General features: G+C 48.0%; 9 protein-coding genes across 9 annotated transcripts; 4 read left to right on the forward strand and 5 right to left on the reverse strand.

Moving 5' to 3' along the window:
• Positions 1-36: 36 nt before the first annotated feature.
• On the reverse strand, positions 37-1135 carry N7520_005662 (phosphatase PAP2 family protein; the record flags this gene model as incomplete). Its single annotated transcript, XM_057139596.1, has 4 exons — positions 37-403; positions 455-794; positions 848-941; positions 1001-1135. 4 exons carry the CDS (start codon positions 1133-1135, stop codon positions 37-39), a joined length of 936 nt encoding a protein of 311 aa, XP_056993602.1.
• A 186-nt stretch (positions 1136-1321) lies between these two features.
• On the forward strand, positions 1322-2143 carry med7 (mediator complex subunit MED7; the record flags this gene model as incomplete). The annotated part of the gene is made up of 2 exons (XM_057139597.1): positions 1322-1576; positions 1628-2143. 2 exons carry the CDS (start codon positions 1322-1324, stop codon positions 2141-2143), a joined length of 771 nt encoding a protein of 256 aa, XP_056993603.1.
• A 758-nt stretch (positions 2144-2901) lies between these two features.
• N7520_005664 (putative C6 transcription factor) lies at positions 2902-4731 on the reverse strand (the record flags this gene model as incomplete). Its single annotated transcript, XM_057139598.1, has 3 exons — positions 2902-3172; positions 3225-3952; positions 4042-4731. The coding sequence occupies 3 exons, from the start codon at positions 4729-4731 to the stop codon at positions 2902-2904; spliced, it is 1689 nt and encodes a 562-aa protein (XP_056993604.1).
• A 1516-nt stretch (positions 4732-6247) lies between these two features.
• ncr1 (sphingolipid transporter NCR1) lies at positions 6248-10175 on the reverse strand (the record flags this gene model as incomplete). The annotated part of the gene is made up of 3 exons (XM_057139599.1): positions 6248-6336; positions 6388-9832; positions 9903-10175. The coding sequence occupies 3 exons, from the start codon at positions 10173-10175 to the stop codon at positions 6248-6250; spliced, it is 3807 nt and encodes a 1268-aa protein (XP_056993605.1).
• Positions 10176-11384: 1209 nt separating this feature from the next.
• N7520_005666 (uncharacterized protein) lies at positions 11385-14574 on the reverse strand (the record flags this gene model as incomplete). The annotated part of the gene is made up of 3 exons (XM_057139600.1): positions 11385-13376; positions 13485-13534; positions 13608-14574. The coding sequence occupies 3 exons, from the start codon at positions 14572-14574 to the stop codon at positions 11385-11387; spliced, it is 3009 nt and encodes a 1002-aa protein (XP_056993606.1).
• A 416-nt stretch (positions 14575-14990) lies between these two features.
• Positions 14991-15236, forward strand: N7520_005667 (uncharacterized protein; the record flags this gene model as incomplete). The annotated part of the gene is made up of 1 exon (XM_057139601.1): positions 14991-15236. The coding sequence occupies one exon, from the start codon at positions 14991-14993 to the stop codon at positions 15234-15236; it is 246 nt and encodes an 81-aa protein (XP_056993607.1).
• Positions 15237-16569: 1333 nt separating this feature from the next.
• On the forward strand, positions 16570-17381 carry N7520_005668 (oxidoreductase, short chain dehydrogenase/reductase family; the record flags this gene model as incomplete). The annotated part of the gene is made up of 2 exons (XM_057139602.1): positions 16570-16737; positions 16785-17381. The coding sequence occupies 2 exons, from the start codon at positions 16570-16572 to the stop codon at positions 17379-17381; spliced, it is 765 nt and encodes a 254-aa protein (XP_056993608.1).
• Positions 17382-19547: 2166 nt separating this feature from the next.
• On the forward strand, positions 19548-21392 carry N7520_005669 (uncharacterized protein; the record flags this gene model as incomplete). Its single annotated transcript, XM_057139603.1, has 1 exon — positions 19548-21392. The coding sequence occupies one exon, from the start codon at positions 19548-19550 to the stop codon at positions 21390-21392; it is 1845 nt and encodes a 614-aa protein (XP_056993609.1).
• A 682-nt stretch (positions 21393-22074) lies between these two features.
• N7520_005670 (tudor domain-containing protein) lies at positions 22075-23070 on the reverse strand (the record flags this gene model as incomplete). The annotated part of the gene is made up of 3 exons (XM_057139604.1): positions 22075-22163; positions 22222-22951; positions 23020-23070. The coding sequence occupies 3 exons, from the start codon at positions 23068-23070 to the stop codon at positions 22075-22077; spliced, it is 870 nt and encodes a 289-aa protein (XP_056993610.1).
• Positions 23071-24307: the final 1237 nt, after the last annotated feature.

Genomic DNA, 24307 nt, shown 5'->3' on the forward strand with positions numbered 1-24307 from the left:
GCTTATCAGACTGTTCAGTATACGAAATTATGCTCCTTATCGTATTGACTCCAAATCCTCCAGTGGATATCCTTCCGGGCTATGTTCATCGTGGGAGATAAAAGGTCGCGCCAGTCCTTGCTCTTCATCCGATCTACCAAAATTTTCCTGGCTTATATAGTCGGCCTTATCATAGGGAACATCGCAGCGAACCGACCACAGAGACGGATAGTAACGACGATATGAAAACCAAGCTACCGCCATACCTAGAAGTCCACCACAGGTCACATCCCATACATCATGTCTGTAATCCGCTAGACGTGACAACGCGACTAATAGAGCGCAGAATAGGGGGGTGAAGGAGATCAGACACCGACCGAGATCTGAGCGAGGCCGGAAGACACGCATCTGGCCGCAGAAGAAACTGTGACGATCAATCAGTAAGCCACTTGAGACCATTTGGCAATATACTCACAGAGTCAAGTAGCCCAACCCACTGAAAGAAAAGCTACTGTGTCCACTTGGGAAGCTGCGCCATCCTTCAAAGAGGAGCGCTTGGTTGGGCTCTGTACAAACAGTCCACGTGAGAAGCACATTGTCTGCCGTACCCCGAGCCGGCTTGCACCGCGCCAGTAGATCAGGACGAGGCCTGCCTACCACGTTTTTGATTATATCGGTCAAAAATGTGCCGAGGATGAGCGACACGAGCAATCCAAGTACCGTCGCCTGGGTTTGCTGTACGCCAGGGCGCGAAACAGCTGACCATGTAAGGATTATGCCCAATGGAATCACACCAGCCAAAATTATAGCCCAAACTAAGGCAATGAGTATATCGTTTGCTGAGTGATGTGGATATCGAGGTTCTTACTGATAGGGACTCGTTCGTGTGCGGCCATAGGATACTGGATGGACTTGTTATCGAGGGAAAACATGCGGTGAAAAGGATTGACGAGAATTGGGATCTGTAAAGAGACAGCTTAGTATATGTTAATAATAAATAACACGGACAATTCAGGATTACCATTAACCATCCTGCCATGAGACATCCCAGTGCGACGTAATCACCCGCATAGGTGCGTTGGTAAAACCGCGCTACAGCTCCTCCGAACCCAGAACGGTTATTTGAAGGTGAATCCCTTCCTGGGCCTCGAGGCATTTGAAAGGAATTGAAGTGAATGAGAGAGATGGAGGAATGAATGTCTAAGAGTCAAGACTGTTTGGGCGGTCGTAATGCACAGACCCACTTTAACCTTCACCTTCCGCTTCTTAACCTCTTGACCTCCGCGTCTCTCCTCACTTCCTCACTAGGCGCATTATTGTACTTTATTGATTCAAATTCAATATGGCTGATCCCAATCAGCGCGTCAATACGGCTTTTGCGCCACCACCACCCTTGTGGAAGCACTTCACACGCGACAACCTCGACAAGTTAAAAGAGATCAAGACCGAGGCTTCAAAGAACAAGGATGGGCGACCAATCCGCAAGGAATGGTCACCAGCAGAATTACGCGCACTTAATCTCCCCCCAGAGCTTCGATTTTTAGTCCCGCCAGATATTCCCACGGGGGAATATTCAGTTTTTGGCGAATTGCAAACAGTGAGTTGAGTCGACGCTTTATTCAATTCATTTAAACTAACATGATTTTAGCTATCAACCACCTTACCTTCCCTGCAGGAACAGGGAATTGAACAACTTTACCCCGAACCACCCACGAATACCACACAAGACCCTTCGCAACCGCCCCAATCACCACAGCCGCTGAGCCACGCCTATTACCTCCTCAAGATCAGCAAATCCCTCCTCCTTAACTTCCTCGAGTTGGTCGGAATTCTGTCCGTCTCACCAGAACAGTTCGAACCGAAAGTCGAGGACATGCGCAACCTCTTCATCAATGCACACCATCTTCTCAACCTGTACCGCCCCCATCAAGCCCGCGAATCACTCATCATGATGATGGAAGAGCAGCTGGAGCGAACCAAAGAAGAAATAAAACAGATGGATAAAGTTAAGGCCGATATTGAGGGTCTTCTGGAGGAGATCCAAGCAGAGGGCAGTGACATCCGGTCAATGCAGCAATCAGCAGATCCAAGCAGTCTGGGGTCAGCGTCGCGCAAAGCTGAGGATTCACGTTTGATCTGGGACCTTCTTGAAAAGGAGATTTGACTTCATCGTGATATCGGAATAAATCAAGATTTTTCAGATGTGCAACACTCCATGCATTTGGACTGGACTGTCCAATCACTCCGCTGATGCCGCAAATGCCCTGGTCTGAGGCACAAGCTGTATGATGGCATGCATATAGCATGCCGTATATCGATACCCTACAGAGTCGAGTTCCATGGGGTTTCGATTGGATACACTGGCTTAGCACGGCAGTCGCTTCGATTGATCCCGCCATCCCCACGGATAACATAGTCTGCAGACAAAATGTTGTCACTGCGGGAATCCCGGCTTGCTATAGGGATTACTTCTGGAGCTCTCGTTCAGCAGGACCCAAATCCTAGGCTCTCACGATAGATCCAACGGGCATCACATTCATGTCGAGCTCTACACATGTGCAGGATAGCGGACACTATAGTTTCTAATATAACTAGCAATCAAGTCCTAAGTCACCGAAATAAGTCACCGAATTTTTTTTCGAAAAGAACCAATTTTCTCTCTGTTTTTATTCATCGCAAAGGTCGACCCGAACTTGTGGATTTGATGCCTACATATCGCTGCACATGTTTCTAGGATGTGACGGAGTGAGTGAACATTTGACGTTACTATATTATATTATTAAAATTTTCATGTCTAGAACAAGGAGCATATTCCATGCCCAGAGTTTTCAAATCGTTCCGAGATATTATCACGTCGATATACGCCCAAGCCGTCAATATCCAAACCCCCAATGCCTTATACAGTGCAAAGCAAAAAAACTTTTACAGCGGCAAAAGCGAGCCAGAACTCTGCTCACGCCATGCCTTGTCAATAGCGCATTCAGCCAGCCGTGTCATCTCTGCCACGAAGTCAGCCACAAGCTTGAAGTGGAGATATTCATTCGAAGAATGCCTTCGACGAAAGAGGCGCTCCATCATGAACGTCGCCATCTTCAGACGATCCATATCGTCGCGCGAGCGAGGGTCTAGTGGGTTTGAAAGAATGCTACAGAAGATACTGAGCAATGCCGATATGGGATAGAAGATCAGAATCCTAAGCAAAGTTAAGTTATATCAAAAATCATTGAAGCTGTGTAGCAACATACCAGAAAATGCCCTCGACTAACACATGCTCCCCTGCCTCTAAGTAACAGAGGGTTGAACGGCTGGCCTCGACCGATAGAGCGAGACTTGAGTTGACTCCATCCAGCATTCCGTTCCCTTGTCTCCATGCCTGGCATCTACTGCTCGCCGCGTGGATTATGGACATGCAGAGGTAGTAGTTGAGACGCAGCATGACTGAATGCATGCTGACGTTGGGATCGGAGGTTTCAGCGGAAAAAGACATGGTCGGTCGCCACTGTGCTGGAATGGACAACCGCCATGCCTCCAGCTCATCATCTAATTCCCGAATCGACTTCAAAAGATCCGCATCGGACTTTCGCATTGCGCTCACAGAGTAGAGGGCAGTGTGCGTGCGAGATTTGATAATACTCAATCGTAAGTCGAATGGGAAACTCGGCTGTGAGTAGACCATATTCACGTCTTCAGGATCCATAAATGAATGTTCCTCGTAGCCTGGTGGGAGGGTGAGATCGCAGTTTTCATCGGCAATATTAGGTGGCTGTCCGGTGCGAAGGGCTACATCCTTGTCCATTGTATAGATGATCCAAAAGAGATTGCGTAATTGCTGCTGCCTTCGTTGATCTCGTTCGCCTTTCAAATGGACTCTACTGTTAGTGAGATTACCTCCCAGCATGAATATGAGACGTCCAGCGATTGCAGCAAAGTAGTTGGTGGCTCGCATGTTTCCCGATGACACCTCGTATAAGGTCTGAGAAGCACAATGGCAAATATTAGCATTAGCTCTGGCAGCAAAAGCACGAAAGGCTCCATTTGACCCGAATGAGGCTAAAGACGCACCAGCATGATCACAGCCTGTGCACCTTCCAGGTTCGCAGGCTCTTGGACAACCTGTGATAGTAGAAATTGAGCTTTGGAAGCCAATACTTCATGATCACCTTGAAGTGAAACACAGGCCGGATCCCTGACAGCAGCAACGACGGGCGGAAGACGAGCGGAAAACGCAGCAAAAGCAATAACGCATGCTCTGGCACTTGCTTGGCCAAACCCAAAGCTCGACCGAGGTTGTCGGTAAGCTTCAGAAATAGTTTCGGCGAATAATTCGGGATCCACGACGGGGAAGAGGCGGCGCATCACGGTTGAGCGCTTGTAGGCATCAAAGTACACCTCCACGCTTCGCCGGTCTGGCAATTCAAATAAGTTATCGTTTCGTAAATTCATCATAATGGTGTTTGAGATCTGGCCACGTTCCTTCTCCCACGGTGCCCGTGCTGGACTGAATTTCTCGCTTGAAACGGTTTGGCCCGTGCGAGACTCAATCCACTTCTGGCCCTCTGGTAGGAGGTACGGGATACCGGTGAGGAAACTGATGACACCTAGCTCACGACCTGCAAAGTGAACACCCACTGAAGATGAAAGAATGGGTTGGTTGCTGATACTAGCACTCGAGCTGGCACTTGGGGAGTTGCTCGCAGTAGTGTTGGCAGTGCTATTAATCGCATTGCCATCAAGAATGTGTGTATAATCCATCGGCTCTGATTGAATAAGATACTGAAATTGGCCTGTTTAGAAGTAGGCACATACCAGAGTTAGACTCCCGCATCAGATTTTCTGCCAGAAGCTGCTCGATGCGACTAATTCTCTCCGAAAGCCGCGAATTCTTGGGGTTGCTACATCCAATTTAATCAGTTTTTATATCCTCTTAACTGCAAAAATTAGGATTTATAAACTTACTTGTCACCATTATCATCTCTTTTTCTTTTCCGCTGAACCACACGATCAAAGGTGCATGAGAGGTTATGGTGGCTACACCAATTACATTGTGGGGACGCCGCGTCACATTTGATCTAACTAGATCAGTATGGGAAATGAACCAACAAGAGACATCTGTACCTTGCGCCTATAACAAGAATCACAGGCACGCGCAGTGCGCTTCCGAGATTCGTAAGGATCCATAGGTATATGTGAGATGCAAATTGATCCCTAATCCTCACGAAGTGCGACTCAAGCGCTTAGTCAGCGGGAGTCGGCGATCCCGGCGTCGCCTACTCCGGAGTCCGTACCATGGTTCAATGAACTTTATCTTGGGATCTACAGCCGCCAGACTTCATTATTACGATCAATCTCATATTAGAACGTGTGATACTACGCATGTATCAGAATAGTTATGACAACATGTGCAACGAAGACATCTCAGGGTTAAAACATGGGGCGGAGACTCCAACCTTGGAAGATTCAAGGAGGGATATATAAATCAGCTTGATTCCAGTCTTGTACATAGCAAATCACATCACAGTGCAGACACAGCAATCGCATTCTTCATCGCCACAGTCGCATCCAAAGCAAGGTTTGGAAACAGACTTGATAGGTTTTGTCACGGAGCCACCAGAGCTGCCAGAGGGAAGAGTCCAGTCAGACGGAGTCGAGGTGGAGGTGATCATCTTGGTGAACAGTCAAGTATCACGAACTAGAAAGTCAGCATACATAGTCCAACTCGACATGAAAATCACTTTTTGTTGTGAAAAGTAGACTGAAGATGAGTAGATAATATCTTTGGAAGACTTACCTTGGACAGGAATGACGTGCTTGATGGGAAGGAGAAAACTGTGGTGATGGACTTCAGGCAGCCAATTTATGGCGGTTCTTATCCACGCTGTAATGAGTGTTGCAGCAGCACAGACCAATGATACGGACCGTCGCGTTATTCAGGCTGATAGAAACCCGCCACACACGTCACAGGGTCCAATCTAGTATTTAAGAAACAATCGTCATTGCTTGTAGCTCTACCACACGAGGAGAGGGAAGCGACCCATTACCCTTTTCCATTAAAGCAATGTATATTCCTTGGCCTTAACTAATTGAAATTCCGAGATAAAATTCAAGGCCATGCCAGTTGAGATAGAACTAAACAGAAATCGTAAAAAAAAAACCGAAACACCGTGACCGGCTTTTACCAGAACTCCGATTCCGTCGCCAATCGTGTATCATGAGGCATAGTGAATCCAATCTGCACCGAACTACACAGATAGAATCCAGGAAATAATGTTTAATCTTCATCAGAGTCGAGAGATCCGTAGCGGCCGCGCCAGCTAAGGTTACCCTCCAGGCCACCACCGAAAGCACGATCAATATATCCTGCAGGAGTTAGTCCAGGAATGAACAGTTAAAACTTCGGGGAAAACATACCTCCACCACCGAAATAGCTGAGAGCCACCGGAAGGAAAATGAGAGCATGAGTGGCAGCGAATACAACCAACGCCAACCAGACACGGAAGTAATAGATCTCGAAGATCTTGCTCCGGGTAAATGCGAGAACACAGACCCCAAGTAGCTTGGTGATAGTGATGCCGCTGAAGACGGTTCCGCCGACGTTGACCAATGCAGCCCAGGCACGAGCATCCTTGCCACGGAACTTGCCTGGTGCTTTCTTCACCAGGGTTTGCGAGGGGAACATGAATGCCCGTGCAATATGGGCGCAGAACTCCACGCTGATACCAACACAGATAACCAAGTTCACCAATGAGACAGCGTTCAGGGAAACACCGGCGATAGCCATCGTGCCAATAATATCTACCACAGTCATGACCACCGTGGTAGTGATGACAGCACCGGTGGCGACCGACCCCAGGATGGCAGAGGTGATGAGAAAGATGATGGCGACAGCCGATCCCAAAAGGGTACCAGTCAGTTGGACGATAGAAACATACTGATCAAAGAAAATGTAGAACTTGGAGTACGGGAAAATGTCAATGTTGTGCTCCTTCGAAAGCCCATCAGCGATTCGACGAGCTGAAACGTATGCTTGAATAAAGGCATCCTGGCTCCTCAAGGGGGTGTGACTGGTCCGGAAATGACTAGCATTTATCATGGTATGTTCCTCATCGATAACTAGGGCTGAGCTGTAGGGTGCTTTCCCACCTAGAGGGCAAGAGGCGTCGGTAGGAGCGTCGATCCACTTGCCAGCATAATGAATGAACTCCGGGCCCGTCGGCATTCCGTAGAGACTCAAGTTCCATCCTGGGACACGGTCCTCAAAACATATCTTGCCATCTTCCTGGCAACACTCCTGTTGGGGATTTAACCAGTAGAAGAAGTCATCAATCCAGCTAGCGGCGGATCCAGAAATGTAAGAAACATTCGGACGCTTGGACTCTTGCTCCAGCACAAATGGCAAAGAAAATTCCTCACATGTCGTGAACCGTCCACAAAGCTGTTGTTGATGGCTCCGCTCTGTCACGTTGACACCGCGAGTCACGAAATACACAGGCGGACCGGTGCGGAAATATGCATCAAGGTCATTGAAATAAGAAATGAGGTATGAGTCGCTCGGGAGCGCAATTCGCTGGTCCAAGCCAATAGGCACCTTAGGAATCAACGCTAAACCTGCTGTCAGAAGGCCCAGGAAGATAATAACAACGGCCGCTTTCACCCTTCTATCCAGAATGAAAGGAGCATAGACGCGCCGGATAAAAGTCTGCAAGGCAGTCTCTGCCTCCTGATCATCATATATTTGGTCCTGGGATAGACCATTGGAGTTCGCTTTTCGCACCGTGAAACATGGAAAGCAGTCGGCACGAAGACTTTCTACCCGTCGCTGGTTGAGAGCGAGGACAGAGACAAACATGGTCACTTGCAGGATGGCATTGACAAAGACAGCACCTGCTGCGTATGCCGCAAAGTTTTTCACCGCAGGCATGCCGACGAAAGCACCTAGTCCAAATGCCACAGTCTCGGTCAAGGCAGAAAGGAAAATACTGGGCCCGATTCTTCCGACTGCAATTGCAATTCTTTCATCAATCTCGTCATTGGAGTGACTGAAATTGACTCGCTCAAATTCATGGACGATCAAGAAGATGTTGTCTACGCCTACAGCCAAAACCAAGAATGGGATGACTTCGGCGATGATCAGAGTCACCTTGACGCCCGCGGCAGAAAACAAACCGACTGAAGCAGAGACCGACATCAAAACGATCAAGATTCCAGCGATGCCCAGGGTAAACTTAGATTGGACCAGAGCATTCGCGGGGTTGGTAAGAAGCGACTTCCAGGTGACAGTGACAGATCCTAAAGCCAAGGAAGCATAAAAGAACATGATTATGTAGCTGATCACCACAATCTTTGCATCCGTATTAGTGGATTTGTTAAGCTCTTGTTCCAAGCTGACCTCGGCGTTGAAGGAAACGCGAAGTCCCCGGGCAGTGGCTTCGCCCTGAACGCCCTCAAACACGCCCTCAAAGGTGTTCTCCCAGTCAATGGCCTTTCTTTCCTCTTCAGTACCTTGGGCAAAATTGTTCACCACCCAAGTTACAACCAAAGCCCGAGCATCCAGGACATTGCCAGACTCCTCATAACCGCCAAGAATCATTTCCGGTTTCAAAGGCTGCTTGAAGGCAGGAAGACAGCTCACGTCACCAGGCGAGTCGGTACAGTGAACGAGTCGATCTTCCCAATTATTGGGGTCAAGATTGAAGACCGACCCACCGAAATATCCGGTTAATGATTGCACCACACAGGCATCACCAGTGGGCTTGAAACAAACATCATCCAGGATTAGGCCATACTCTGCCGAGAACACGCGACTTAGGCGTGATTCAACGTCAAACCACCATGACAAGGTCTCATAACTCAAGACTGGACCCGTTTCATTTACCAAAAAGACCTGCTCGGCTCGGTAGAATGGGCCGAAATTGTCATCAAAGAATGTCTTCTCCTGGGCCGCCGCAGATGAAGGGCTCACCCAAAGGCGAACTGGATCAGTTTCAACGGTAAATCGCAGCCAACCCAGGCTCATTAACATCACAATAATGATGCTCGAGCTAATTGTGATGCCGGGAAAGCGTGCACATGCACCACCGATATGGTGGAACATCGCTGACAACCAGACATTTGGCTTGTACTCGCCATGCAGCTGTTCCACGTTGCCCCCATGATACACAATCTCCCCTTCGTCTTCATCGTCACTAAGGGAGGGATCCTGAAGAAGGCGAACTCGTTCAGGTTTGCGGAACCGACGTTCCTTGTAAGTGACATAGCTCGCGAGACCCATTACCAGCAGCAAGAATGCAGAGTAGACAATGATAACGGCAAAGGAGAGGCACGGCAGAAATCCAACATGGCAGGCCTCATGCATAGCAACAGCAGGTAGCTCGGGGCACACCTCGGGACAGTCTACACAGGAACAGCGGTAGGTCTGGTCGGGGTCATTACAAGCCTTGGGTTTGATTGACACCGCCTTCATGCCTTGAGCATCAGAGCCCCGGGGCTCCGTGAGATAGTTGATTTGAAACGGGCTACCGAGTAGCTTCTTGTCACCTAGGAACTTCATGAATTGCTTGTAGTTCTTGGCACCTCCACCAATAAAGTCGATTGCTTTACCACCAGACGCGCCATTCTTGACATCCTTGCAGCTGTCAAAGAAGCCACTTTGGGAAGTTTCCGACCAGACATTATCCACCTCGGTCACCACTGTCTTGCCGGAGCTGCTCTCACCGGTTTGTGTGACATTGATAAACAGCGATTGATCGGGGGAACAAGTAAAGGTGCAGAAGGTGTTGAAAAAGTTCTCTCGACAGGCAGGACAGGATGCAATGATGCCTTCGGCAAGCTTCAGATTGCTTGAAAGCGCGTCGACCTACGGAAGAAAGCCCAGTTAGTGCCATTAACTCAACCCCGAAACATTTATACCTATAGAGTCATCATACCTGCTCATCACGGCAACAGACGGGGCCTTCTTTCCATTTCGAGCCACACAAATTCACCAATTTCTGCCGCGCCGAGTCCTCCGGCTGATGTGCCAGGTCATTGTCCGGACAGGGAAGTTGACCACCAAAAAAAGACTGCTTCCCACAATTCCCCCGTATCGCGCATCGGCCTACCTCGTGAATCTTGGTTTCGCCCTGTGCGCCGACTAGGGACGGCTGGAGGGCAAGGGCGCCCAGCCCGACGACCTCAAAAACAAACCCCGATAACCGCATCGTGCGGTAGGGAGGCGATTCGAACCACGGATAATGTCCAAGTTTTGAATTATTCCGTTATCGTGTGGGTCAATCTTATATGTTTGTTACGGTTGTGGGGTGTCGATGGCCATAGGTCGAGTGTGGAGACGACAGCACAAGCTCAGGAGTCGTAGACGCAAGGAGGCAAACAAATGAAGCTGGGATGTAGCTGATACTACGGACGCACCAGCGATAAGGGTTAATCTCCAGAGCAGAGCAAGTGGGGGGTCAGAAGTCGAGAAGGATCGAAGAAGCTAGTGTGGAGGAGAAGAGAAGTTGGGGGAGGATGACGTGCACGTAGAAACAAGAACCGGGTACCACTTCGGCCCCGCACGGGAACCGCACTATAATAAGTACTCGGCAGGTATTTTTCTGCCGAGCTTATGACTCGATGAAACAGCAACATCAGGTACAATATGCAGCACTGTCGAATGCGACCTTCAAATGTTTATTTGCAGAGAAACCCCACTATCTGTCGCCACCATAACTTATAGAGAGCTATCCTAAAACTGAAGTACATTAACCCTTCTGTTGCTTGGGTACACCGTGGACTTGTGGATATTGATTTGAGACCTTCACCTGAGTTGTCTCTTTTTCTATTTTTCGTTCTACTGCTCGTTTCTTTTCTTTTCTTTTCTTTTTTTTTTTCTTTTCTTTTCTCTCTCTTTCTATTCCGCTACATATGAAATTGGAGAGCCCTTTGACTCTTTAAGTCATCTGGTAGGAAAGAGGGTAAAATACTGGGTAGGATATCAGGTAGGACACTGAGTGGGAGACTGGGAGACTAGGTAGGCTGGAACCTTATACATGTATTATTTATGCATGTAGGTACGAGATCAAAGCTTTAATCAGTGCTTAGGAACCTTGGAAAGTGCGTACACGCCCGGGCGCTTACTTAAATTCTCTCATTGACATGATAAACCCTCCACTACCATGCTGATGTTAAGTGCTTGTGGAGTCGAGAGCCCATCAGAACACGCTGGCCAGAAAGTGAATACTTGGATCGGTAGGGAAGAATGCCGAAAGAGTTCGATTTCTATGGAAATAAATAAATAGATTGAACATGCACGATTCTTATGTAGTTGAGCATACCAATAGGATTAAGTGGATTTTTGCCATCAAGAATGGCTCAAGAACAAAAAGATCAGCTCATTGAATGGTAGCGGTTCTCCTACGTTTGTCACGCCGTTAAGTTTGGCGAATATTTTCCCGCCATCTGAAACGGTGTATAGACTTCCGCTCGAACTGATCGTTGGCCTCGTATGCTCTCGCTAGTGAACGCTGTGAGGCGAGCCGACTAGGGTGATCCTCTGCTAATATCTTCTCCTCAATAGCCACCACGTGCTTCAGGAGAGCGATCGCATCCTTAACCTGGCCGTTGGATTTATATGCTCTCGCTAGCGCATGCTGTGAGGCGAGCCGATCAGGGTGATTCTCTGCTAATGTCTTCTCGATAGCCACCACGTGCTCAAGGAGAGCGATCGCATCCTTAACCTGGCCGTTGGATTTATATGCACTCGCTAGCTCATGCTGTGAGGCGAGCCGACCAGGGTGATCCTCTGCTAATATCTTCTCCTGGATAGCTACCACGTGCTTCAGGAGAGCGATCGCATCCTTAACCTGGCCGTTGGATTTATATGCTCTCGCTAGCGCATGCTGTGAGGCGAGCCGATCAGGGTGATCCTCTGCTAATATCTTCTCTCGGATAGCCACCACGTGCTTAAGGAGAGCGATCGCCTCCTTGGCCTGGCCGTTGGATATATATGCAATCGCTAGCGCATGCTGTGAGGCGAGCCGATCAGGGTGATCCTCTACTAATATCTTCTCCTGGATAGCCACCACGTGCTTAAGGAGAGCGACCGCCTCCTTGACCTGGCCGTTGACTTCATATGCACTCGCTAGCGCATGCTGTGAGGCGAGCCGATCAGGGTGATCCTCTGCTAATATCTTCTCCCGGATAGCCACCACATGCTTAAGGAGAGCGACCGCCTCCTTGACCTGGCCGTTGACTTCATATGCACTCGCTAGCGCATGCTGTGAGGCGAGCCGATCAGGGTGATCCTCTACTAATATCTTCTCCCGGATTGCCGCCACTGATTGTAGTACTTCGACTCCTTCCTTTATACGACCATCTTGTAGCAGGCATTTCCCAATTTTATCTCCTAGAACATCTCTTCCTGTGTTTTGCTTCATTTTGACACTTTGCACTAGAGGAAGAACATGTGGGAAATATTGTCGCCACAGTAACCTGTTCTCCCATTCGGCCCACGGAAATATCCGAGTAAGATGCTCAATAGCATTCATCTCTGTCATGAAACCTTCATCATGTTGACTAGGCCAGAACCTTAGTGCCAGATGAACCAAGCTGTGCATATCCAGGGTTTGGCCATCCTCTCGCCAGCTGAGAAAACCATATCCGCAAAGCAACCCTATCGCCTGCGTCAGGTCCCAATCAGATTCAGCCTCAGGAAAGATGGTCCGTGGAATTGCCTTTGATTCTATCCACCTAATGAACGAAAGAAGACGGGCGGAGGTTGGATCAGTCTGGCAGATAGTATTGAAAGATACTATCCATGTCGTCGCCACCGCGCCCTGTGTGTTGCTGTAATGTGTCTCATCGCGCAACTGTGCACTGAGAAGGTTGATCATATCGTGATCTGTGTGGTTGCAGAGTCGCAAATACGCAATGATAGGCATCTTGTTCATGTTCATATAGGCTGCCGCTTGTGCCATCGTCAGAGGCATATATGCGAGCTTCTCCAGAAGCTCCGCAATATCGCCAACCTGCCTGATCTGAGTCTTATCCACTAGAGATTTTCCCAGGAACAGAGTGGCCTCTTTCGAAGTCATTCCCGTGAGCTCTAGTAGTTCCACGCCTCCGGCGTAAACAGCGATCTGTGAAGACCGCGTGGTTATGAGGGTCCGTCCAGTTGGACTTCGTGGAAGAACATCAAAGAGGCCAGTCGACTTGCCTGGCGAACCAAGGATCATTTCCATGTCATCTGCGTTGTCAAGAATAAGCAGCCAGTTTTCAGCAGCCTCTGAAGATAGATATGTACGGAGAGCCTCTTTGGGGTCGTCGCCGTCACCACAGTGGATACCAAGTTTTTGGACGAGTTCCGTTGCGGTCTTTTCAAAAGCCGGCATGCTTTGCGCAGGCATCCAGAATATGGAGTATTGCTCCAATGAGTTTTACTCGATATGCAAGTTCGAGTACCGTCTGCGTCTTTCCCATGCCACCTAGTCCCACCACGGCGACTCTCTCCCTCTCTTCAGTGAATAACATACGCCAAAGCTCCTCAATTTGAGGTTCTCGCCCTGTGAAGTTTTTGTTTTGTCTGAAAGGTATGTGGCAGACTAGCAAAAATGGTTGGTATCCACAGTGGTGTCTAAGCTAGCTCAATGACCTACCTCGTCGGGTGGGACGCTGCGCTTCGTCATCGTATCCCTTGCGAGGCCCTATTTGCTGCAACACTGCCTTGGCATAAGAAGCCGCCATGGCCGCGGCGTATGGCTGCCAGGCTTTATTCTTGTGCTCATCGCCGTAGTCACATACTCCGCGGATAACACCGACAGGGATGCGGTTCATCGTCCCAGCTGCCTCCATCTCGATGCCGATAACATCGTACTTGTCTCTCAACGCGTCTCGCTTGGCTGCATTCTTCATGAGCTTGTCTCCTGAGCCGATCAGGCCGTACCAAACGCGTGTGCGTATATCATCGGGCCTGCGCTCTCTGCTTTGGGGTTTTGTTGTTCCTGAATCGTCGGTTTCATAGAGTCGATCTGCATCTTGCCCCGGATCGGCGAATGTACCACTAGCATGTCGCTTGTCTTTTATTGTCTCGTAAAAATGGGAAAACAATTTCACATCATCGGGTGCGTGAAGCCTGATATTGCCGATCGCCGACCTTATGACGGTCTCAGTCATCGCTAAGACATGACCGCCTCGAAGAAGCTGGAAGCCATCTTCTGCAGTATCTTTGCCCAAGTCATAGGCAATTAAGCCAGCACTCTCCCCCTCGGGCAACGCCACCAAGACATCTCCTAGTCGGATGTCGCGAGGCGAGGGACCCGTTAATCTAGGCAACCCGGCGGCTACACCCACGAGCAAGCCGAACCAGAGATTGGGGAAAAACTTCCTAACTTGGCTGGCCAATGCTGCGGCGGATCCTGTTCCGTATTCTTGACCCGCTGGCAGCGTGGCAATGATAATGTTGTGTCCGCAGATATCGCCGGCTTGAAATACATAGTCGTCTCCACGCTGGAGAGGAAACCGTCCTTCGTGTCTTCTGTCCAACATGCATATAGCCGCTTGGGCCTCGATTTCGAGTGGTGCTATCCAGGCGATAGTATAAAGTCGTGGGTCCAGTTCATTCATGATTGGCTCAAATTTCAACAATAGAAATTAGAGAAGTCAAAAACCCAAGAGAGCAAGTAGAAGGGTAATCAGCCTGGGCGAAAGGTTGCTCCTTTTCCTGCCTTATTTTCAGCCACAACCCCGCACGAGGCTCTAGCCATCACCAACAGCAGAAAAAAAGCAAAACCGCTCTCGGATCCGATAAAGAGCTTTTCTAACCGCTGCAGGCGGCATAGCAACATCATCATTGGCCTGTGGCTGTTCATAATCCTGGGCCATGTCATGTCGGGTTTGGAGGGTGCAGGAGAGGAAAAGCCAGCCCTTTGAAAGATTTACTTAGTCTTCACTTTTAATTTTGGGTTGTAAATCAACCTTTGAAACTCAAATAAATTCTCTGCCTAAAAAACAAATTGGTGCACTCAGTGCTTCCACACAAGATGCAAGAAGTCTCCACCTCGACCAGCAGTAATATCCGAAGTCCACCAGTCAAACCCGAGTTTTCTCACTGTATCCCAGATCACTTGGTCCCTGCGACGAAGCAGCTGAAGGCTCGTGATCTTACTGAAACCATCGTTGCGCCAAGAGAGATACCGGAAATTACCACCTGTTCCAGAGGCAAGGTCATGGCGGCCTGTGTCCTGCTCGTCTTGGATATCAATTCTGATGTCGGAGATTGCGGTTGACTCTTTATTGTGATAGCTTGTCACAATCCAGACAAATTTACTATTGCCATATCAACATTCATTTGTCTATTCAAGCCAATTTCCAGATAGAAGTCAGCTGTTCGGGAACATAATTTCCGCCAAATCCATTTTTGATATCGGGGCTGTTTCGATCAACAACCGGGATCCTGTTACCAGGCTCTGAGCTTTGATCGTTTGAGATGACGTGCTTATCAAATATGTTGCAGATGTTGCAAGAAATGCTCAGAGCGAGGCTTACGAAGATTTGACTGAGATAACACATTTTGATTCCGAGGGAGAGATATTATCAAGGTCCACGGGCGCTTATGTAGACTGAGGAATACTGTCCGTTTTTGTTGGTTGCAAAATCCCGTTTGAAGGGAGGCAGGCTTTCTTTTGTTATTTCGCATCCTAGATATGAATACAGTGCCTACTGGAGAGGTCTGCCAAGGTCAATTTTGCCGACAGTCTCCCTCAAGACAGGCTGGGTGCATATTGAGGCTGGCTACCAGCTCGATTCAATAATACTCTAAGTCTAGGCAGTGCGACGCCTCTTAACGCAGTCACATATCCGGGAATTAGGAGATATTGAGTGAGCTAATTGTGTTCCCGCCCTCTTCGGCCTATAACTCAATAATAATACTTGAGATGCGTCATGCTTCCAGATGCCTTCAACGCCTGCACAGGCAGAAGTGTCTAGAAATTTTTGGACGATCAGATATTACCCACCATCCATCCAGCTAGATCTTCGGATTCCATGAAAAGGTTTATCCAGCGTTTACTGGCCGCAGAGAATAGTTGGCCGAACAAATCCTTGGCTTTTATGTCGACTTATGATGACTTCATTAAATGAACGATCAAACAGCGTATTCGAGAGCTACAATGTGTAGAATGCGGGTGACAGCGCAATCTTGCTCAGCTGCCGGAGGGTCTGGAGCGATGCTAGATGGAGTCTAGAATTAAGCAGTTATAGAACTATAGGCTTACATCATCCAATTACTAAATGGAGCTTTCTGAAGAGAGGCTTAGTCTCAAAGCCGATGGAGCGCACTCTGTGGAATTTAGAGACTGAACCCGAACCCGAATCCGAACCCGAAAATGATTCCGAGCCCCGGGAAAACACGCTCCACAAAAACATTTATCACAGCCCTGAAGCCCACCTACTTCAGATTCGAAGTTTTAATTCAGACCCGGATCTTGATTGCTATATCTCCTATAGTTTCACAACCTACAGCCTGATAGCCGATGCGCATCCTCAAATCTACGCTGAAGAGGCTTCCATTCACTTTGTGCCCATTTCATACACCATCAACAACGTCTACCAATCGATTCGATGGCTGCATTGAAACCGGAATGCAACGTTCAGGTTATCATTGATGCTGGTGGCATGGGCCTCAGCATTGCACGGCGCCTTGCAAATGGATATCGGCTGCTAATCGCTGATTTTTCAAGCACAAATCTATCTGCTGCTGTGGAAAGTCTTCGCGATGATGGATATGATGTTGAGGGGCACCAGGTCGATATTTCCGACTATGATCCGTGGAAGAGTTGGCATTGACCGCTGCCAAAATTGGGAGGATCTTCGCTGTCGTCCATACGGCTGGAGTCTCACCTGCATCCGCCGCAGGAGAACAGATTTACGAAGTGGACCTGCTCGGTACAGCGAATTTGATAGACGCCTTTTTCCGTGTCGCCTCCGCTGGCACCTCTTTGATCTGTGTGGCGAGTATGGCGGGCAATTTTGCTCGCTTGTCACCAGGTCTGGAGTCCCATCTGCAACGGCTTCTCCAGCATGATGAGATTGCTCTGGAATCCTCCCATCCCCATGTTGCATATACAGTGGCAAAGCGAGGAAATCAACTTCGCGTGCAAGGTGCTGCACGGCATTGGGGTAGCAAGGGTGCGAGGCTGAACAGCATCAGTCCTGGTGTGATATCAACCGCAGCCGGTCGACGGGAACTTCAAGGCGAGAACGGAGCGATAGCATTGATCGAGATGTCTGCAACTCGGAGAGCTGGTACGCCGAGTGATATTGCCGGCGTTGTCGCCTTTTTGGCAGGCCCGGACTCGTCTTTCATCACCGGCACAGATATACTTGTTGATGGTGGTGCCGTTGCTGGTCGCCGTTGGAATGCAGGTATTTGAATGTTCTTTCGAAGCGAAGGCACTCAAATCCCAATTTGACGATGGCCATGATGAACCATTAAATATCCGATTATAATTCATAGTGCTCGTGTCAAAAATAGAAGAATATATGCACATCTAGACAGTGACAGTGTTTCATAGAATTCTTGAGATAGTACTAAGTAACCTTTCAATGCTTAAATACAAAGTATAGGGACACGCAAGATCGCTAAGCCTCAAAGATCTACTACTCTTGAGGCCGTATCATAATTTTGAATCCACTGACTCCCTTTTTGTTTCTATCCAAAGCTGCTTCCAGAGCGGAAAGTCCCCCAAACACAAGGTCTACCTCTTTAGGCCCCAACTTCCCTTGGCGAGCAAACCATTCTCTCCACCAAGAGCCTGAATCAGAGGCTCAGATAAATTTTTCAATTCTGGCAACGAGCCAAGGCTAATGATATATTTCATTTGAAACAGGTACCTGGACGTCTCAATGGGGAAATTAAATCGGCTGCTGCATCAGCCATGTTAGTACTTGTTGGGGTCTACTCCTCTTAAGGCAGAGTGACACAACCGCTCTTGGCGGATAAGCAGATCGCAATCAATATGTAAGTAGTTACCACTGACACTGTGAAAGTTGCCTTACTGCGGAGAGAAACTGCGCCTGCATTGACAGGAAAATGGTTTTCTCTGAGTATCTGTACTGGAGTAGTCTCACTGAAACTAAATGAGGTAAGAGCACGGACGAATCCGTTCAGATATAGTGCAAACGTTTCAGCCGCTTAGGTTTTTTTTTTTTTTTTGCAAAAGCAGCATGGTGCTTCCTACCTCTGACTTGGCTCTCCCTAGCCATGGAAGGTTTCTACCGGGGGCGATGTACAAACGTAGGATTTTCGTCTCCAACTTTGAGCAGGCCGCGTAATAAGAATCAATTTAATCTCCAACCCTTTCCCCTACATTTCTTGGGTAAACACTTCTCTCTTGTTTTTCTTTTCTTTGTGTTCTCCTACAGATGCATTTGAAGAGTCTTTTTTTTATTCACCTAATCCCGTAGTAAAAAAGGTAGAATACTGGGTAGGAGACTGGGTAGGAGAATGGTTGGACGACTCAAGTGCTTAGTATGTAAGACACACAAAGAAGGAGATATAGTAAAAGATGTATTATAAACATTACTGGTCACTCTACCTCAAGTGCTAGGTAGGAGCGGCGGATAGCCTCTAGTCTAAGGAATGCAAAATTACAAGTATTGATTATTTAGCATTAACTTCTGTACTAGCTTCGGTGTGTTCCTACAAAGACTAAGATAATTGTTCGTCATAGTGGCCGCGTTGGGGTCGCAAGCTTGAGCTTTATTGCGAACGCTTCCATACCCTTCACTTCGCATTACTCCACTTTCCATCGGACAAAACGCCTTGATGAATGCGGAGATGTCTCCGCTAGGGATCCCACCAAGGACAATCTTTTCTCCTTTGTAAGTTCCTTGGAGGATCCAAAGCAATATTTAGCCGTCATGGGGGGTGCTGGACCAATTACCACTGAAAAGGCTACATTCAATCACTCCTTATGGCTTAAGGCGTGGTTGTTGCGTCGAGTTAGCTCGAAGAGGACCGACCTCTGCACAAACATCAGCCTATAACATTATTTTTCACACGACCAAATTATTCACTCGGCCTCAGCATGCTATACGTCGCGATACGTAACAAATTTTTCCTGCTGCACATTTGCGGTCCGTTTGACCTTCAAGTTGGATACGATTGCACATTCAAGTGAAATCCCATAGAATGAATCCCGAAATTAAGAAATTAAACATAAAGTAGACTAATGGTCGGGCAGCTTATGGCGGTCTTTCCCCGCACTTTTATTCCCTGAATTTCTTATTGCATTTAGGCAGATCAGGATAAATCCAAATGTTGATCCGTCTAGGGGTCAATTGAAACACGGTGAACATTTTAAAGCAAGGATATCGGAGTATATACGTGCACGAACAAACATAAATACCTATCTCATATCTGCCATATCACTAATTTGAGAGAGTCTGATCTGAATGGCCTTTATTGATTTCCCAGAAGCGCTCTACGAGACCTATTTCGTTTACTTTCATTTCGATCCTCCCTCCCTCCTTCCAATATGTATCTGTACCTGCTAGAGATAATCATCGGCACAGTATTTATCCTACCAGCCGTAGCAATGTCGACCAGCAGAAACTCGTCATACACAAATCCCATGCTGCCGGGATGGCACTCTGATCCAAGTTGCATCTTCGTGGCTGAGGAACACAATTCCTTCTTCTGTGCGACATCATCATTTCTCACCTTTCCGGGAATGCCAATCTACACCAGCAAGGACTTGGTAAATTGGAGGCTCTCTAGTCACGTATTCTCTAGGCCATCTCAAGTGCCCCAGATTGGAAATACTACTGTCCAAAACGGCGGTCTCTGGGCAACGACCATTCGGTACCACGATGGCAAATTCTACGCAATAGTATCATACACTCCAGAATCGCCGTTCGTTGTTACCGGGTTCATCTTCACGACTAGCAACCCATATGATAATAGTGCGTGGAGCGATCCGCTAGTATTTCCGCTGATTGACATTGATCCAAACCTGTTCTGGGACGAGGACGGGAAGACATACATCCAGTTCTCTGGCATCCATCAGCAGACCATTGATCTTGAGACGGGTGCCCTCGGCCCAGCAAGCATTATATGGAAAGGCTTCACTGAATATATTCCCGAGGGGCCGCGCATGTACAAGAAAGACGGCTACTATTATCTCATGATTGCCGAAGGTGGAACAGAGCTGGGACACCACGAAGCCATCGCTCGTTCGAAAAATATCTGGGGCCCTTATGAGGGCTACTCAGCGAATCCCATTCTTACGAACACCAACACTACCGAGTATTTCCAGACTGTCGGCCACGCAGAACTGTTTCAAGATGCGTCTGGATATTGGTGGGGCTCCGCCCTTGCCACAAGATCTGGACCTCTATGGGAAAACTATCCAATGGGTCGTGAGACTGTCTTATTTCCCGTAACATGGGAAGAGGGCGAATGGCCCGTTCTACAGCCAGTCCGCGGCTTAATGAGCGGCTGGCCACTGCCACCACAGACGAGAGAAATACCAGGAAGTGGACCGTTTATTCAAGATCCAGATATCATTGACTTTCCTCCGGGATCAGCGATCCCACCACATTTTCTATACTGGCGATTCCCACCAAAAGATGCGTTCGCAGTCTCTCCTGAGGGTCATCTCAATTCTCTTCGGCTACGTCCGTCGAAGTCAAATATCACGTCCAACGAACCGCTGACAACGATAGAAGAACTGAGTCTCATCATGCGTGTACAAACAGACACCTTGTTTAGTTTCAGTGTCGATGTTATTTCGTTTGAGCCAAAAGTGCAAGAGGAGGAGGTTGGCGTGACGGCTTTCCTCACGCAAACACAGCATCTTGACTTGGGCATTGTGCTCTTGCCTGTGAGCTGTTGCGGATCAAAAGACAAGGCGAAACTAGCTCCCCATTTACGATTCCGTGTCACAAATGTACCCGCCCTAGCAGGAAACTTTAATGGAACCTTGCCAACCGTCATAAAAACGTTGCCGGAGAGTTGGCTGGATGCACCTATACGACTACATATTGATGCGGTCAACGAGACTCATTACGCACTATCTGCTGCATCATCGAAGGAACCCGGGGTAATTGAGCTCATGGGCACAGCACCTGCAACGATTTTGAGCGGAGGCGATGGCGAATTTACTGGTAAATTTCTTCTATTTTACATGAGTCTCCGTTCAGAAAAAATTGCTACCAAAATGGTTATGGACGCTACTACATTTTTAAACCTATGTCATGTTTCCTTACTGACGAATTTCCAGGCACGCTCGTCGGAGTGTATGCTACTAGTAACGGTGGTGAAGGAACGACAGAGTCATATATCAGCAGATGGCGCTATCAAGGCAAAGGGCAAGATATCAACAATGGTACATTCGTACCATACAGTCCGTTCATACAGTCTGTTTAATGCATTCGGCTAATGCATTACCCATGGAAAACTCACATGTCTCTAAATTTTTAAGGATCGTGTATTTTTTTGTCGGCTTTGATCTGGATGAAAACATCGATGCACAGGTTGGCACACTGTAAGTGACCAACTCAATCTTGAAGTTACGAACCATATGTGCTTTCACAGCACTTTGCTTAAGAGGTCAAATACCTCCTATGATAGAGGTACTCGGAACTCAAACAAGGTAGAAATGACGACCGCTCGATAATTCAAATACCTAAAGCGATGAAGTTCATGTTACGAAGGAATCAATCATTTATATGATGCAAAATCCGAGCGGAATGTTCCATCTGCCGCAGTTAAAGACCGGACTGATAGTCTCAGGGCTGCACAATAGAGGTATATACTCAACTATCAAAGTCAGAATACATCTACCCAGCATGTAAGGGAAAAATCTTAAGATCACTTCGTAAATATGAAACCCGCTCTAAAACCAGACTCTAAACACAGAAACTCCGAGGGTGGAAAATACAAGTATGGCTTTATCTGCATCGCCGATCCAGTTAGCGATGGGGAACATCACGGGCCATAATGACTGGGAAAGAAGGGGAATATTTTCAGAAAATGAAACCATGAGTATCCGCTCAGTCCAGCCCCACAGGGGAGGGTATCTTATTTTGGGTGGCACAGGGACCGGGACGAAAAACGCAAGTTCAGTAGCCCTCCTCGTCAGTCTGCTGGTATATGTGACGGGTGCGAGTAGGGTCCTTGCGCATCTGTTGTCCGGAACCAGTGAATCCCACTAAGGAGTTCAAGTTAGCTTTAGAGAAGGAAAGTGTAGGGTACCCCTCCCGACTTACCTCGTGCATTCACTCCATCGCCCGTGCGGAACATGCTCTCCTTTTTGCCAATCTTGGTCTTGCCCTTGGCCTTGGCTGCAAAGTCCTGCCATTTATTCTTTCCCGCCTCCAGTTCTTTGTTCGCCTTGACCTTTCGCGCAGCCTTGGCGGGCCGAGCTGGCCCATCGGTGGCCTTGCTGGGTTCATTGCGAGCTTGATTGGCCAAAGTGGGATTGATATCGGCTGCGGCTGAGATCACATTGGAATAGGATGGCGGAGCGGGTGATGGCGACGCCGAGCTTCCTGGAGTGCCATCAGCCTTGCGCTTACGCGAATCAGTGCCGGAGACGGCTCGAATGTCCTTGGCCGTCAAGTTCTCCACAGTGCCGTAGGATTTGAACGACACGAGATAAACAGGGTTACTGGATGATCCTGTGATAGACGTGACGCGCGCCGGATAAAATGAACCATCTCCCGACACCCAGCGGGCCAGAACATTATCGTTGACAGCGAACGAAACAGGCGCAGGTGGGGTTTCATCGTGATCGGTGGCCGGTTTTCCGGGACCAGGCTCTCTTGACCATGCGTTCTTGGCTGAGGATTGCTGAGGCTTAGATGCGATGGGTGCAGATGGCGCAAGTTCGGCAATGGCAGTTTCGGTAAGGGTTATAAGTTCTTCGAGTTCAGTTTTGAGACTTTGCAGTTCTGTGTTATCGGGATCTACCTGCAAGCTAGACTGGATAGTTTCAAGCTGTCACAGGATGTGGGTTAGCGGGACATTTCTTAGACGGGATGGGGGCAAGGCTTTTTTCCATTTACCTGAAGTTTGAATTCCTTGACCTCCGCCTCCAAGGCTGCAACGTCCGACATGGCTATAATCGAAAGACTTTGGAAATAGAATTGAGAAGAGACGAGTATCCCAAAGGAGAAAGAAAGTGTAAGAACGGAAGGTGAAATTAGATTGTAGCTTGGGCCTCACGTGTAGAATGCGGAGAAAGTGGTTGCGATGATCTGAAGGTTCAGATTGGGAGAAGCAGGTCATGTGACCGGATTTTGCGAACCATATATTTGGCTGCAGTATAAAGCAATTCTCGCAAGAAAATCAAATATAATTCCATAAAGATCAGTCAGTTAATATTTCTCATTCCATCAATAGTAACGACATATTAAATTAAAGTACTATCATAATTAAATTAAATTAAACGATGTTGATGCTGACGTACAGTCAGCATGGAGTAATGGAGAACTGATAAGCGATAAGCTGATCGGCGGGATGTAGGCCTGCATGGGGAGCTATAGCCCTATAGTACTTTGAGTACTTTGTACAGACTCCAGAGTAGGGAGCACTGGTTCTACTGGGTACTGTAGTAAATGGAGGTGACTTTATGACCTAACCTCTCAGGCAACTTTAAACGTTTAAGCAAGTACAAGTACCCAGTCCCAGAGAGGATCATTGTCATTTGCCACGCGGAACAAGGATAAAGGATGGTCTGATCCTGCTTAGGAACACCAGTGGGGCCCAGACCCTGAAGAAAATACGAAGATGACTCACGATTTATTCGGCTTTAACTAGAGATATGGAGAAAGTCCGGGAAATCAAGGAGGTCAAAGATCCCAAATCCATTAAAATCGAATCGTTAAAAAAAAAAGTAGTAAATCCCTTAACTTATTTAGTTATAAGTCGTAGAAAGAGATCGAAAATGGATTTCTAAGCAGACGTCCAGGCCCCGCATTCCCCACTCTGATTGGCTGTAGATCACCTGCATCCGGCTTCGGGCCAATGAAGCCGCCGCGCCCACGACCGAGAAAGGTGAACTCCTCTTTCATCATCTTTCACTTCTTCACTTTCACGCAATTTGGTCTAGCTTATCTCCCCTCTTGCTAGGATCTCCGAAAGGCGGAGACGGTCAAACCTAGGGAGCCTCAGGCCCCCGCTACATTGTTTCAACCTTCAATTCATTTGTCATTTCTTTTTTTCTCCCTCCAAATCTCCATATTCCGCGTTCCCACCCCCGCCTCCTGAGACATCAGGCTACATTTATTCAATCTAGTGGGTGATCGGTAGTTTTTCTGATCTCCCCGAAACTACCCTCCTATTCGATCATTT

Source organism: Penicillium odoratum (genome assembly GCF_028828045.1).
Source record: "Penicillium odoratum strain IBT 22623 chromosome Unknown utg000005l_segment0_segment0, whole genome shotgun sequence".
In the NCBI taxonomy this organism is placed as follows: Eukaryota; Fungi; Ascomycota; class Eurotiomycetes; order Eurotiales; family Aspergillaceae; genus Penicillium; species Penicillium odoratum.